The sequence below is a fragment of the Bos grunniens genome, chromosome 22, assembly GCF_055505025.1.
Source record: "Bos grunniens cultivar Pamir isolate PY7600 chromosome 22, Bosgru_T2T1.0, whole genome shotgun sequence".
Classification (NCBI taxonomy): Eukaryota; Metazoa; Chordata; class Mammalia; order Artiodactyla; family Bovidae; genus Bos; species Bos grunniens.
Genome location: NC_141186.1, coordinates 58,116,800 through 58,129,650, shown reverse-complemented (window position 1 = coordinate 58,129,650; position 12,851 = coordinate 58,116,800). Strand labels below are relative to the sequence as shown.

Genomic DNA, 12,851 nt, shown 5'->3' with positions numbered 1-12,851 from the left:
GGGCCCCCGGGCTGACACCTGCCGGTCCCCAGTGCCCTTCACCCCAGCCTCCCTCCAGCCATGGAGGGCAAGGTGGTCTCTGGCGGCTTCGAGAGCAAAGCACGACAGGCTGTGTGCAGAGACGGGGAAGGGTGAGGCTCGGGAGGCGAGAGGAACCGCAGCGGGCTCTTCACGGAGAAGCTCTGCGCCCGGCCGCATTCTCAGCATTTTACACCTGTCTTCTCGTTTCATCCATATTCCTCGGACGTGAGGAAACTGGGGCCCAAAGAGATGAAGCCACTTGCTCTGAGTCACACAGAGTCCGAGGACCAAGTGGGATTTACACCCAGGCCCTGCTGATGCTATCTACACAAACATCCCACTTGCAGGCCCCCCTGAGAAATGCACACTCACGGACACAGGAAGAAAGAGAAATGGGTGGGGGGGTCCCCAAGCTGCTGCTCCTGGAGGATCTCTCTGTCCTCTGACTAGGGCAGGCCAAGGGGCCATTGTCCAGGCCCAGACACAAATGGGGAAGCTCCTTGGGGCTCCCTCTCGGCCTCCATGCAAGACACCGGCAATGGCTTCTCTCCTGGAGGAGAAACACGGGGTGATGACCGTGTAGGGTCCCTGGAGCCTTGGGCTCCTCCTCTGAATGATGAAGCTGTCTGTCCTCATGGGGTTTTGTTGAGAAACTCAGTGACTAAACAAAACGCCTGGAAAACTGTGGTGCGCAGGCCCCATGGAGGTGGTCAGGGTGAACATGGCCCTGCCCTGCCTCTCTGGTCACTCGGCACCCGAAAGCACCCACTGCCTTCCAGACACTGAGCTAGGCGCCAGGTTTCCAAGAGGCCAAAGCAGGTGTGGAGCCTGCCTCTCGGGCTGCTGCTCTGGGGGAAGGACAGAGCTCAAAGGAGTAGAAGTGTAGTCGCTCAGTCGTGTCTGACTCTCTGCGACCCCATGGACTGTAGCCCGCCAGGCCCCTCGGCCCATGGGATTCTCCAGGCAAGAATACTGGAGCAGGTTGCCATTCCCTTCTACCAGGGGATCTTCCCGGCCCAGGGATTGAATCTGGGTCTCCCGCATTGTAGGCAGATTCTTTACCGTCTGAGCCACCAGGTAAGCATCCAAAGGAGAGAAACACACAAATACAGGTAAGTGATGGAGTCAGTGCTAAGGGCTGAGGGGCCAGGATAACAGGCGGCGGGCGGGGGTCAGGGAGGCCCTGGAGGAGGTGCCTCCAGGCTGAGACAGGTTGGGAAGGAGCCAGGGTGGCTGCGGGGGTGAGCGTGGGCTGTCTGGGGAGCAGGAGGAGGAGAGGAGCCGGGATTCTGCTCCGAGTGCGGTGCCAAGGGAGGCACCAGCAGGTTTAAACAGGGTCCTGAGTGATCTGACTTGTGTCCAAAAAGCAGCCGGAGGGGCTGGGCTGCCAGAGTGCAGATGGCATGGGGGGACCAGAGCAGGAAGGGCCAGGCGCCTCAGGGGCAGGAGACCGGGAAGCCAATTTTCTCCGTGCCTCCGGCCAGTCCCTTCCTGCTCTGAGCCCGCTTCCCTCCTCGTGACCAGCAGTGTGAGTCTGGGGACCTGCCAAAAGGTGAAGGGCGGAGGGGAGAGGTCGAAGCCTGGAGTCAGGATGCATCGCGATGCAAAACAGGAAGAAAACGGAAAGGGGGCCGAGCTTAAAGGAAACATCCCAAATGTGTGCAAGGAAACGCAAATGCGTGAGAGAGCCGCCAGACTCACTGGCAAGCAGAGAGGTGAGGGGGAGGCAGTGCTTCTCCCACTGGACTCCTCAGGGCGGTGGACATGAGACATGCAGGCGAGAGCAGGCGCTGGTGCCCACCGGGAGGCGGACGGGCAGGGGCACTGCAGCGGGGTAAACTGAGGCAGCCAGGAGAGACCCAGACCCTCCCCCCTGGTAGGCAACCTCCGCAGTCAAAGGAAGAACGCTGAGCGCCAAAGAATTGATGCTTTTGAACTGTGGTGCTGGAGAAGACTCTTGAAGAGTCCCTTGGACCAGGCAATCCTAAAGGAAATCAGTCCTGAATATTCACTGGACGGACTGATGCTGAAGCTGAAGCTCCAATACTTCGGCCATCTGACACAAAGAGCCGACTCACTGGAAAAGACTCTGATGCTGGGAAACATTGAGGGCAGGAGGAGAAGGGGACGACAGAGGGTGAGATGGTTGGATGGCGTCATCGACTCGATGGACATGAGTTTGGGTAAACTCCGGGAGATGGTGAAGGACAGGGGAACCTGGAATGCTGCCATCCACGGGGTCACAAAGAGTCGGACGCGACGGAGCGACTGGACAACAACCCTGAGGGGCAGCAGTAAACGCCATTTGTGGTCCATTCTGGGGGAGGGGGCGCGTAACACGACGGCCTCACCCCGGGCACAGCCACGGGGATGGGTTTAGAAATATAGTGTCGAGTTCACGGGAGCAAGGAGAGGAGGAAATGGCAGGAGGAGAAGGGAAGGAGGACAGAGGGGAAGAAAAGAGGCCGGGAGAAGGCAGGAAAGATCATGAGATTTCCCTGTGACATCATTTATAAACTACAAACACACATAAAGTGCAACGTGTGCCCAAGGGCACATACGCAGTACAGATCTACTTCACAGAGTGAAGGTTTCCAGGACGGTAACTGGGAAGAGAGGCAGGGCACGAGGGAGGGAAAAATAAAGCAACCAGAGCGGGTGCCAGGCTGGCCCAGGACCAAGTGCGCTATGAACTGAAGAATCTAGCTCAACCGCTGAAGCCTGGGATTAAAAGTAAAAAATAAACAGATGCCTCAAATGGCTTGTTAAGAAGCTGAAGCTCTCTCCTGAGGATACCGGGGAGCCACGGAAGGTTTTAGAGGGAGGGAGGGATGGGGTCAGCCCAGCTCCTTAGAAAAGCAACCAAACTGGGAGCTGAGAGAGCCCTGGGTGAGGGTGGAGCCTTGGCTGACCTCAGTCACCCTCCCCACCAGGACCACACAGACTGCCCACCTGCCCACTAGCTGCCTGAACAAAACCAGAAAACAAATGGGTAGGCAACACGCATCCTCATCTCCTCCCCAACCCCCATGCGTGTCCAGCCTTGCAGAGAGCCCTGGGCTGGGAGTCAAGAGATGCAGGTTCGAGGCCCAGCTGCCGCCCACACAGGACCAACTCTGTGCCGAGAATATCACAGGTAATGCAGAACACCAGGGTCTCTTGTGGAAGGGACCACCCTCAATGAGGACCCACCGGGAGCCCAAATATAACAAAAGGGGGCCAAAGAGTCAGGCCGCTCGGGGAGGCACCAGGGAAGGCTGCCTGGTGGAGCCGGTGTCCAGGCTAAGCCTTAAGGGACGCAGGAACCAAACCCTCCGAGATGCTCCAGGAAGGGCATTGCAGGCAGAGGGACAGCCTGGGCAAAGGGTGGGAGGGGGAAGGCACGCAGTATCGTAGGGAGAGGCACCAGCCCACGTGGCTGAGGTCGGAGGTCCCCCAGGAGCGGGTGGGCTGGACAGGCGAGGGGCTGAGTCCTGATAGCCGGAGACCTGCTTTAGGGAGAGAATGAATTGAATGGAGCATCCTGGTACCTTGTGGATAACACCTGAGGAAGGAGGGCTCTCCTCAGCTCCCTCCACGAGATGCTGGCAGGAGGACACGTGGAGGGCCTTCCCACGTGACCGAGCTGTTGGGAGCAGGGCGAGCGTGGAGAGAAGTGGACCCAGAGGACCGCGACGTCTCTTGGGGCTGGTGACCCATGAGGCTGTGGAGGGGCAGGCGCAGCTCTCCTCCTGTGCCCTCAGCCACCAAGAGGAGAGGCAGGTGGGTTCAGCCTGTGGCTAACTCTGGACTCCCACCATCCCGCTCTGGATCAAGCGGTGCCCTCTGTGTCCTTGTGTAAACGCCCCAGAGAAAGGGCATCTACACACAGCTTTGCCATTTTGAGTGCAGGGTCTCACAGAACCCCTCAGGAGCCCTTGGACGTGGGCACTCCTGCTCCGCTCTTACAGAGAGGAAACTGAGGTTCAGAGAGGGGAAGGGACTTGGCCAAGGCCCCCTGCTAGGACAGGCCGAGGGTCAGAGCGTCAGAGTCAGGTGCTCCCGCCCGGGGTCCTTTACATGGGCTCTTCCTTCTGCCTGGAACTCCCTTCCCCCTGCATCCCTAGAGCCCAACCTAAATGCCACCTCCACCAAGAAGTCCGCCCTGACCACACCAGGTGGGTCCTCTTTTCCCTCTCCCAGCCTTTCCTTCAGTGCATTTGCTCACCTGACCCTGGACTGTCTTGCTTATTGATTTTGACCCTGTGCTCCGGGCTGGGCTTCATACAAAGTAAGAGCTAAATAAGGGTTTACTGGATGAATGACTAAGAAATAAGTAACCTCTGGATTGCTCTATTGGAAAGAAACCCATCATTCATCCCTCTTCAATCTCATGAGGAAAGCCTTTCTGTTGTCTGGTAGAGCTTGCATACCTCCACGAACAGGGAGCTCACCACCACACAGGCAGCCCTCCCTATTTCTGAATGGCTGTCAGGATGGGAGTCCTTCTGTTATCCTGAGCTGGAGCCTATTTCCCTATAGCTTCTCTGGGCCCTGCCCCGGACCAGCCTGCAGAGACTCATAGGTTGTGCCTGGAGCCAGGTCACCCTGGCAAGAGAAGTCAGAGCTCAGAGTCTGGATGTGGTTCCAGTGGGGACCCACCAGCTTCCCTCCCACCCTGAGGGTCTCTCCTGGGTGTGTGGCTGGAAAGAGTGGGCGGCCATCGACACCCCACACCACCAGGAAGTCTGGGGCCAGGCTCTTCAATCCCCTGTGAGTGTCACTGTGCTTCTAACATCCAGTGGCTTCAGGCCCACGAGGCTGGCACGATCACCTCTTTTTACAGATGAGGAAACTGGAGTCCAGAGGGGCAGGAGACAGGGGCAGGTGTCTGACTTCAAAGCCTTAATCTCAGCCCAACACATTCTCAAAAGGGCTTTGTGTGATGGTCTTATTCTGCGTCCTCCTGGTGGACTATTTGAAAGAGAATCCTGCTGTTGTGGACTCATTAGTGGTACAAGCTCATGCAGGGAGAGACTTTGGGAAGGCAAATTTTGGAGAAGGGAATGGCAAACCACTTCACTATTCTTGCCTTGAAAACCCCATGAACAGTACGGAAAGGCAAAAAGATATGAAACTGGAAGATAAGCTCCCCCCCCAGGTCAGTAGGTTTCCAGTATGCTCGAACGGTGGTGCTGGAGAAGACTCTTGAGAGTCCCTTGAACACCAAGGAGTTCCAACCAGTCAATCCTAAAGGAAGTCAACCCTGAATATTTATTGGAAGGACTGATGCTGAAGCTGAAACTCCAGTACTTTGACCACTTGATTCGAAGAGTCGACTCATTGGAAAAGACCCCGGTGCTGGGAAAGATTGAAGGCAGGAGGAGAAGGGGACGACAGAGGATGAGATGGTTGGATGGCATCACCAACTCAATGGACATGAATTTGAGCAAACTCTGGGAGATAGTAAAGGACTGGGAGGCCTGGCGTGCTGCAGTTCGTGGGGTCTCAAAGAGTCAGACATGACTTAGCGACTGAACACCGCCACCACCAAGGAGGTCGCACAGCCAGCTGAGAATACACCAGTGAGATCCAGGCAGCAGGACTCCCTGGTGGAGGTGCAGGGCAGGGGTGGCCCCTAGCACAGGCCACTTATTTGAGGACAAGGCTTGACGCTGAGATTTCTGGGTCAATGCCTGCTCCCGGCCAGTTGAGGCTCCCCACGTTCCCTGGCTCCCTCAGTGCTGTTTAGGAAGAATCCTTGGGAGGTTGCCAACTGGTGTCAAGAACCCGCCCACCCCTGCAGCCTGGCCTCCCTCCATCCCCACCATCAAGCCTTCACGCTCTTGGTCCCCCAGGAATGAGCTGGCCCTAAGGCCTCCTCTGCCTGGCAAAATATGCTCCCCAGGGTTGCCCCTCTGTCGCTTCCTGGGGGCCACTCCAGCTGGTTGGTGTCCCGCCTGGGTCTCCAAAGCCCTGGGGCATCCCTCAGTGCCACTGTCAACTCACCGGCTGCCCCCCTCTTCCTCGCCCATCTACTCTGGACAAGCCTGACCCCTGAGGGGTGGCAAACATTCCACCCCTGCCAGCACCCCCTCCTCCAGCAGCAGCAGCGTGGGGGCCTGTGAGGGGACTCTGGGCTCGGCTAGGTGACTGTGAGCAAAACTGGCCTCAACCTTTCCATGTGTAAAATGGGGGTACATGTGTGGGCTGGTGCAGGAGCCATGGCCTGTGGCCTCTGGGGGCTGCTCCAGCTCCTACCTCGCCAGCCTGGGACCCCTTCGCCTCAGTCCCCAGCTTGGACTCAACAACTCTGTGTGCTCTGTCGCTGAGTCGGGTCTGACTCTTTGGGACCCCACAGACTGTGGCCCGCCAGTCTCCTCTCTGTCCATGGGATTTCCCAGGCAAGAATACTGGAGTGGGTTGCCATTTCCTTCTCCAGTAGGAAAGCTTCTGGACCCAGGGAACGAACCTGCGTCTCCTGCATCTCCTAGACTGGCAGGCAGATTCTTTACACTGAGCCATCTTGGCTGTCTCCAAACCTCAAACAAGCATTCCTTGACGGACTGTTTTGCAACCAGGGGACCGAGGCTTGGTGACGAGCAAGGACTGTCCCCAAGGTCACCTGCAGGGACCCCAGCGGCCCCGGTTGTGTGGCTCTAAGAGGCTGCCGGGTGGGTGCCCGCCCCCCTTCCCACACATGCACTTATGAGTCACCATCACCTGGGCCGAGTCAGTGAAAGGCGGGGGCTGGAGGGACAAGGTCAGCCCAAGGAGAGCCATGGGCGGATGGGAAGCGGGGTGACGAGACTTCCAGCCCCAGGGGAGCCGAGTGGGGGCACAGAGGGAAACTGCGGCCAGGAGGAGCAGGGAAGGGCTCCAGGGCCACAGGCAGCGGGGTCTCCTGTGTGATGGCTGTTCTTTCCGCTCCATCAGCCCGTCTCCCCAGCGAGGAGACAGGGGCCGGCAGCCTTCACAATCATCGGGGCGATTAGCAGGCAGATGGTCCTGCTGGACTAAACGTTCAAGCCGACAAACGGAGACAACGCTGGGACACGGGCTGACCCGATCAGCACTGGTGCTCGGCCTGGAGTGGGAACCATGGGGGACCCCGTCACTGTCTCTGCAGGGCCGTCCTGGGGCAGGGGGGAGCAGAGGAAGTGGGGAGAACCTGGGGGAGAGCCTGAGGAAGACAGACTAGTAGCTGTACGCTGAGGGGTCCTCTGATCCTGGCTGAGAGGCCAGATAACTGACCACTGAGAAAAACGCCCGTGGCGAGATGTTTGGGCTTGGAAGTCAGACTGCCTGGGGGTGGGGATGGGGGTGGGGGTAGGGGGTTACACAGACACTACCATTTCCTTCCCAGCTGTGTGACCTTGGAAAGTTGGCAAGTCACATCCTCCCTGAGCCTCAGTTTCCTCACCTGTAAAATGGGGCAATTTAGTTCACAGCTCACAGGATTGTCGCGAGGATGAAAAAGTACACAGGAAGCACTTAACACAATGCCTAGCAAACATCAAGTGCTCAATAAAGGCCTGGAGAACATAGAACAGGTCCAGAGGTTCACTCCTGGCTGCGGGGGCTCCAGGAATTATTCCAGGCTGAGAGTTGATCCTTGGCCCTCTCTGCCCCCAGGGAGGGAGAAATCCCCGGGGACTCGGGACACCCTGGCTAGTCTGAACTTGGCTGGGTGGGGCGGGGCAGGGGCGTGGGGGTGTGGGCTGCTGTCTGGGCACTGGAGGCGGGAGGCCTGTTCCCACACTGAGAGTCAGATCCGAGACCCCCAGCGCAGCTGCTGCAGCGTGAGAAGCGCCGGGAGCTGGATGTGGAGGCGAGAGGCAGACAGAGGAGAGACTCATTACGGAGGGAGAGGAAGCAGTGAATAATTCATCACAGATGTGCGCCACGGAGGGGGCGAGGGCGGACAGAGCTCGGGAGGGCACGCGCGCGGGAGAGGCCCCGCTCGGCCGGCGGGGGGCACTGCTATCCTGGATAACCTCGTCATCCCTGAGCTGCCCCTGGCTCCCCCAGCACCGCAGGGGCCACACCAGAGGGTCCTCCTCACCATCCGCCCTGACCGCCCCTGCTCCAGCCTCACCAGCCTGGGGACACGCAAGCCGTCCGCACCGCAGGCCCTTTGGCCTGGCTGCGGCCTCTGCCAGCCACTCTTCCCCTGGACGGTCCCCTTGCTCCCTCCCTCCCCTGCGTCAGGGCTTTGTCCCAGGGTCACCTTCGCCCCACACCCTTTGTGAAAGTGTACCCTGCTAGCCACTGACCCTCATGCCCTTTCCCTGCCTCGTCTTTCTTTCCAGCTCGTGGCACCACCATATATCTCCCTCATCTGTCTTGTTCCTTAGCTGCCCCTCCTCCTAGAAACATCAGCTCCACGAGGGCAGGGATTTCTGTTAGTCCTCCTGTTTTACCCCCAGGGCCTAGAACAGTATGTGGCACGGAATAGGGGCTCAGCAGGTATCCCGTGAGCGAGTGAATGGCTCGGGGTATTCTCCTGCCTCGACAACCATCAACTCCCCCTCCACCCCCTACAGCCCCAGCTCTCTCCCCACATCCCCGCCTGTGGTTTGCTCAGTACCCAGAGCCCGTCCTAACACTCACAGTTGGCCTCTATTCCTTGCTGCTCATGAACCCTCCATGGCATCTCCTGCGCCCAGGACAGAGTCCAAGCTCCACGGTCTCCCACCTGCTCTGCCCCAGCTCCCTTCCGTCCCAAACCCTTCATGCTGACCAAAGTCGCCTGAACGATTCTCTGAGGCAGATCTTTATACAAACTGTTCCCTTTGCCCAAATTCTCTCTTCTTCCCTTAGCTGTCTGGAAAACTCCTACTCATCCTTAAAAACCCCACTCTGGGACCTTCCTCCCCTCTCACAAGAAAATCACTGCTTCCTTCTCCAGGCATGAACAGGACCCTGTCCGTCCCCACATCAAGCCACCCCCCACCCCCACCATGCTCCGACATCATCTACACGCCGTTTCTCCCTGGGCCTGAGCCCCCGAGTCAGGAACTGCAAGTGACACCTAGCACTTTCAAAGTATGACCTTACTGGTCCTTGCAGCCACTCAGAGAGGAAGGTTCCAATATTAATCCCATTTCACAGATGGGAAAACGGAGGCCCAGAGAGGTAAAGACACTTGCCCTGGTGGCACGCCTGAGACTTAAACCTGGCCCATGGCTCCAAGACTTGTGTCTCCTGCCTCCCTTACATCAGCACACATCAAACTACATTTCTTTGAATTGAATGTAACCATTTTATGCCTCTAGAGGCTCAAGCTCCGCTCAGAGTCCAGCACTCAGGTCAGAGTGCAGCTCTGCAGGCCCCCGGCCCCCACTGTCCAGATGCACCAGCCAAGGCTACTGTGAGGACTGAGGCGGGCGGGGAGGACACTAAGCATCCAGCATCCTGGAGGTGTTCCCAACGCTGGGTGCACACAGCAGGGGCTCCCCTGGCCTCTCAGGCTGCAGCAGAGATGGGGTGCCAGCCGGGTCTGAACCCCATCTTTCCCCAGTCCCAGCCCCGGCAGGAAGCATGGCTCCTCAATTTAAGCCAAGCCTCAAATCCCATTCTGGGAGACACAGGAGCGGTTGCAGATGGCACGAGGCCCAGGGACCGCCCCCCTTAAGCAATCACAGGGTGAGGAGCTTGGGGGTCTTACCCAGGAAAGATGGGAAATAGGTTTATCTATGTTAAAAAAAAAAAAAAAAAGGGCTGGAGGTGGAGAGACGTGTCCTCGCACATTTAAAACAATGTTTTGGAAAAAAAGAGAAACGCCTTCCCTCCCCCCACAACCTCTTGAATCCCTCTTCCCCGAGAATTCCCGTTTTAAATGGATGTGCAGGCTCATAACACCGGCGAGCAAGGTCCCTAGGCCTCCTTCAAGCACCCCCAAAGGAGTGGGGAGATGCCACAAAGCCTGGCACCCATCAGCGCAATCTGTCCTCCAGCAATTAGGCCATGCTTCCCTCTGCCTTTTTCGCTTCTTTCCCGTTAAGGGCTTGCTGGTCCCAGACACAACCACCCTGGGGTCCCTGTGTTTGTGGGGTGGGGGCAAGGGGGGAGGGGGAGGGGGAAGTTGGGCCGCAGATGGCAAGATGAAATTCAAGATTACCAGGGGGGTCTCCTGGGTGCCAAGCCCCACCCCAGTCTTTTCTAATCATCACTGCAGTCTCCGAAGGGCGGGCTTTCCTTGGGTGCCTTTTATCCACAGGGAAACTGAGGTTCTGAGCCAGCCATGCAGGAAGTAAGAGCCGGGTCTGTCGGGGACAATTCAAGCACTTTCTGCACCTCCAAGACCCAGAATTGGATCCGCAGCATGAAGCTGGCTGTTCTCCAAATCCTGGGGACACTCAGATCAGATGCAGGTCAGGCTGGGTCTGTCCTTCCTTCCAGCCTGGGTGGAGCCCCCTGGGTTCTCGGGGTGGGGGCGGCTGTGGTACTGAACAAGATGACAAAAGCCTTGATGGGGGAGGGGATTCTCCCCTGGGGACGAGCGTCTGGGAAGCCCCAGGGGAGATCCTGTCCCTATCAAGGCTGTTCTGCCCCCACAGAAGGGGATTCCAGGGGCCTCTGGGATGTCAGACCGCCAGCGAGCCACCCACAGGCCAGTGCAGGACCCACTCTGCCAACCCACAGACCCTGCCACCTCTTGGCCACTCCTGAGGCAGCCCCTCCCCCCATGGAGGCCCCTTAGCATCTGGAAAAAGATGCTGCTGACAGTTTTCAGAGCTGGCTTGAGAAACCCTCCGCATGTTGGCTGTGTGGCCACGGGCAAGTTACTTAACCTCTCTGGGCCTCAGTTTCCCCCTGTGCACCTCAGGGTGAGGATAGGGCCGACTGTGCAGGGCCACAGGGAGGAATTAAAGGGTTAGCCCAACGCCTGGCACACAGTCAGCTCCTTCTGAAAAGTACCATTATCCTGAGTTCTGAGGCCAGGAGCACAGAGGCTGCAAACCCACGCCCTCCACCCCATCCCACGTCCATGACGAGGCCTGGGGTCACAGGGCCTGGAGGGCTGGACTCCCTGCTCCAGACGCTCCTCCGCGCCCACCCTGCAAGAGCCACTTCTGGAGCTCAGCCTCGTTCGGGTCCCAGTCCTGCATTTGCCCACAGCCCCCAGCCCCAACTCCCCCCACACAGCCCCTCACCCTACACACACACACACACACACACACACACACACACACACACTCTCTGCTGGTCCACCTCCACCCGCAGCCCCATGCCCCGAATCAGGAGAAAAGCCAAAGTCACCAGGGACATGGCTGATGAAGGGGAAGAAAAGTGGAGCAAGGTGGACAGTCACAGAAAGGCCAGGAGAGAACCCAGAGACGCGGGGACAGAGCAGGAGAGAGGACAGGAGGCCAGAGGGGGGTCAGAGAGACGCAGGGAGGAGACAGGACCAGACCAAGAGGGACTGCGAGAGACCCGGAAGAGACAGAGGCGGAGAGAAGAGCCGGAGTCGGACACTCAGACAAAGACGTGGAGAGGTGGAGACTCGGGGAGCCAGCCAGGGCAGGGCGCCGAGTCACACAGCGCAGATTCCCGGACGAGACCCCAGAGCCGAGAGGAAGGCGGAGCCGGGGGACGGGGTGGGGAGGGGGCCCCTCAGCCGCCGCCCTCCAGCTGGACCCAGGGCCAGCCCTAGCCCCGGGGCCCCGTACCTTTGGGCCGTCGCCTCACCACGCCCAGCCGCCACTTGAGCGACACGGCCAGCATCGCGCTGCCTGCCCTGGGCCCGGGGCCCCGCTGCCCGGCCGCCCGGCGCGGCTCCGCGCTCCTCCGCGCTTCTCCGCGCGGCTTGCGCTTCTGGCAAAGGCTGGGCACTCCCTGCTCCTCCCTCCCCGGTTGCTAAAATAGATAATCCTCCCCGGAGCCGGCAGCGGTGCCATCAGTGAGGTCCTTCCTCCCCCGCAGCCCGGCCTGGAGAGTGCGGCTCCTGGGGGGGCGGGGGGCGGAGTGGCGGGGAGACCCTCGACATCGGAGCAAACCTTCACCGGCCCACCGGCTCCTCTATCCTCCCAAAGCGCTGACCTTGCCTGCTCACCCCATCTTTTGCCCAAATCTACCAATCCCCTTCCCTCTTTCCCCAGGTGGAGGGGCTGTTTGATGCCCCCAGGCCTTTGCACTCCCTGGAATGTTCCTCCACTCCTAGATGTCTCTGCCCAGGGAGGTTTGCTCAGAGATCCCCACCCGCCTGCTGGGCCCCAGTAATGCTTTGCATACTAGGTTGAGATTGTCTACCCCCTCCAAGCCTGGGAGCCCCTCCAGACAAGGACAGGGTCCTCTCATCCTGCATCCCCTGAGGTCAGCACAGGCATCTCACAGCCATGGGTGTTGAATGCTGAGTCTGAGGCCCCACCGCCTCACTCCCAGCTGCTACCTTAGCCAGGTTTGTAACACTGAGCAATAAGAGAATCCCCACCGAACTGGCTGGGGTGAGGGCGGCGCGCGTGGTGCTGATGGAGACCTGTGAGAGCTCCAGGCATTCAGCAAGAGCTCAACAGATGCATCTGGTGTCCCTTCCTGTCTCATACAGCTAGCCTCCTCGCTAACCACCCCAGCACTACACTTGGAGCCAGGCAGAAGGGCAGCAGGGGGCTCAGGGTCACAGAACAGATGCGTGGCAGAGATGGGATGGACGCCAGGTGGGGCCCCTCCCCATCAGGGCGGCTCCTGCTTCCTCCATCCTTTCTGCAAACCACTGAGGCCGCCACGATGAATCAGGCCACAGAACACCTTCACAGGGAGGGCCAGATGCCCTCTTGGGAATCACAAGCTAAGTTGCTTCAGTCCTGTCCGACTCTTTGCAGCCCCACGGACTGGAGCCCGCTAGGCTC

General features: G+C 59.1%; 1 protein-coding gene across 4 annotated transcripts in view; it reads right to left on the bottom strand.

The window, feature by feature from the left end:
* Positions 1 to 12,851, bottom strand: part of GRIP2 (glutamate receptor interacting protein 2) — a 104,198-nt gene that overhangs the window by 50,593 nt on the left and 40,754 nt on the right. The window contains exon 1 of one of the 4 annotated variants that reach the window (XM_086368767.1): positions 11,676 to 11,813. The exons of the other annotated variants lie outside the window; for them this stretch is intronic. Coding sequence (XP_086224893.1) covers positions 11,676 to 11,730 — 55 coding nt within the window. The 5' untranslated portion in view covers positions 11,731 to 11,813. Of the gene's footprint in view, positions 1 to 11,675; positions 11,814 to 12,851 lie in introns of those variants that run through there. 4 annotated transcript variants of the gene reach the window in all.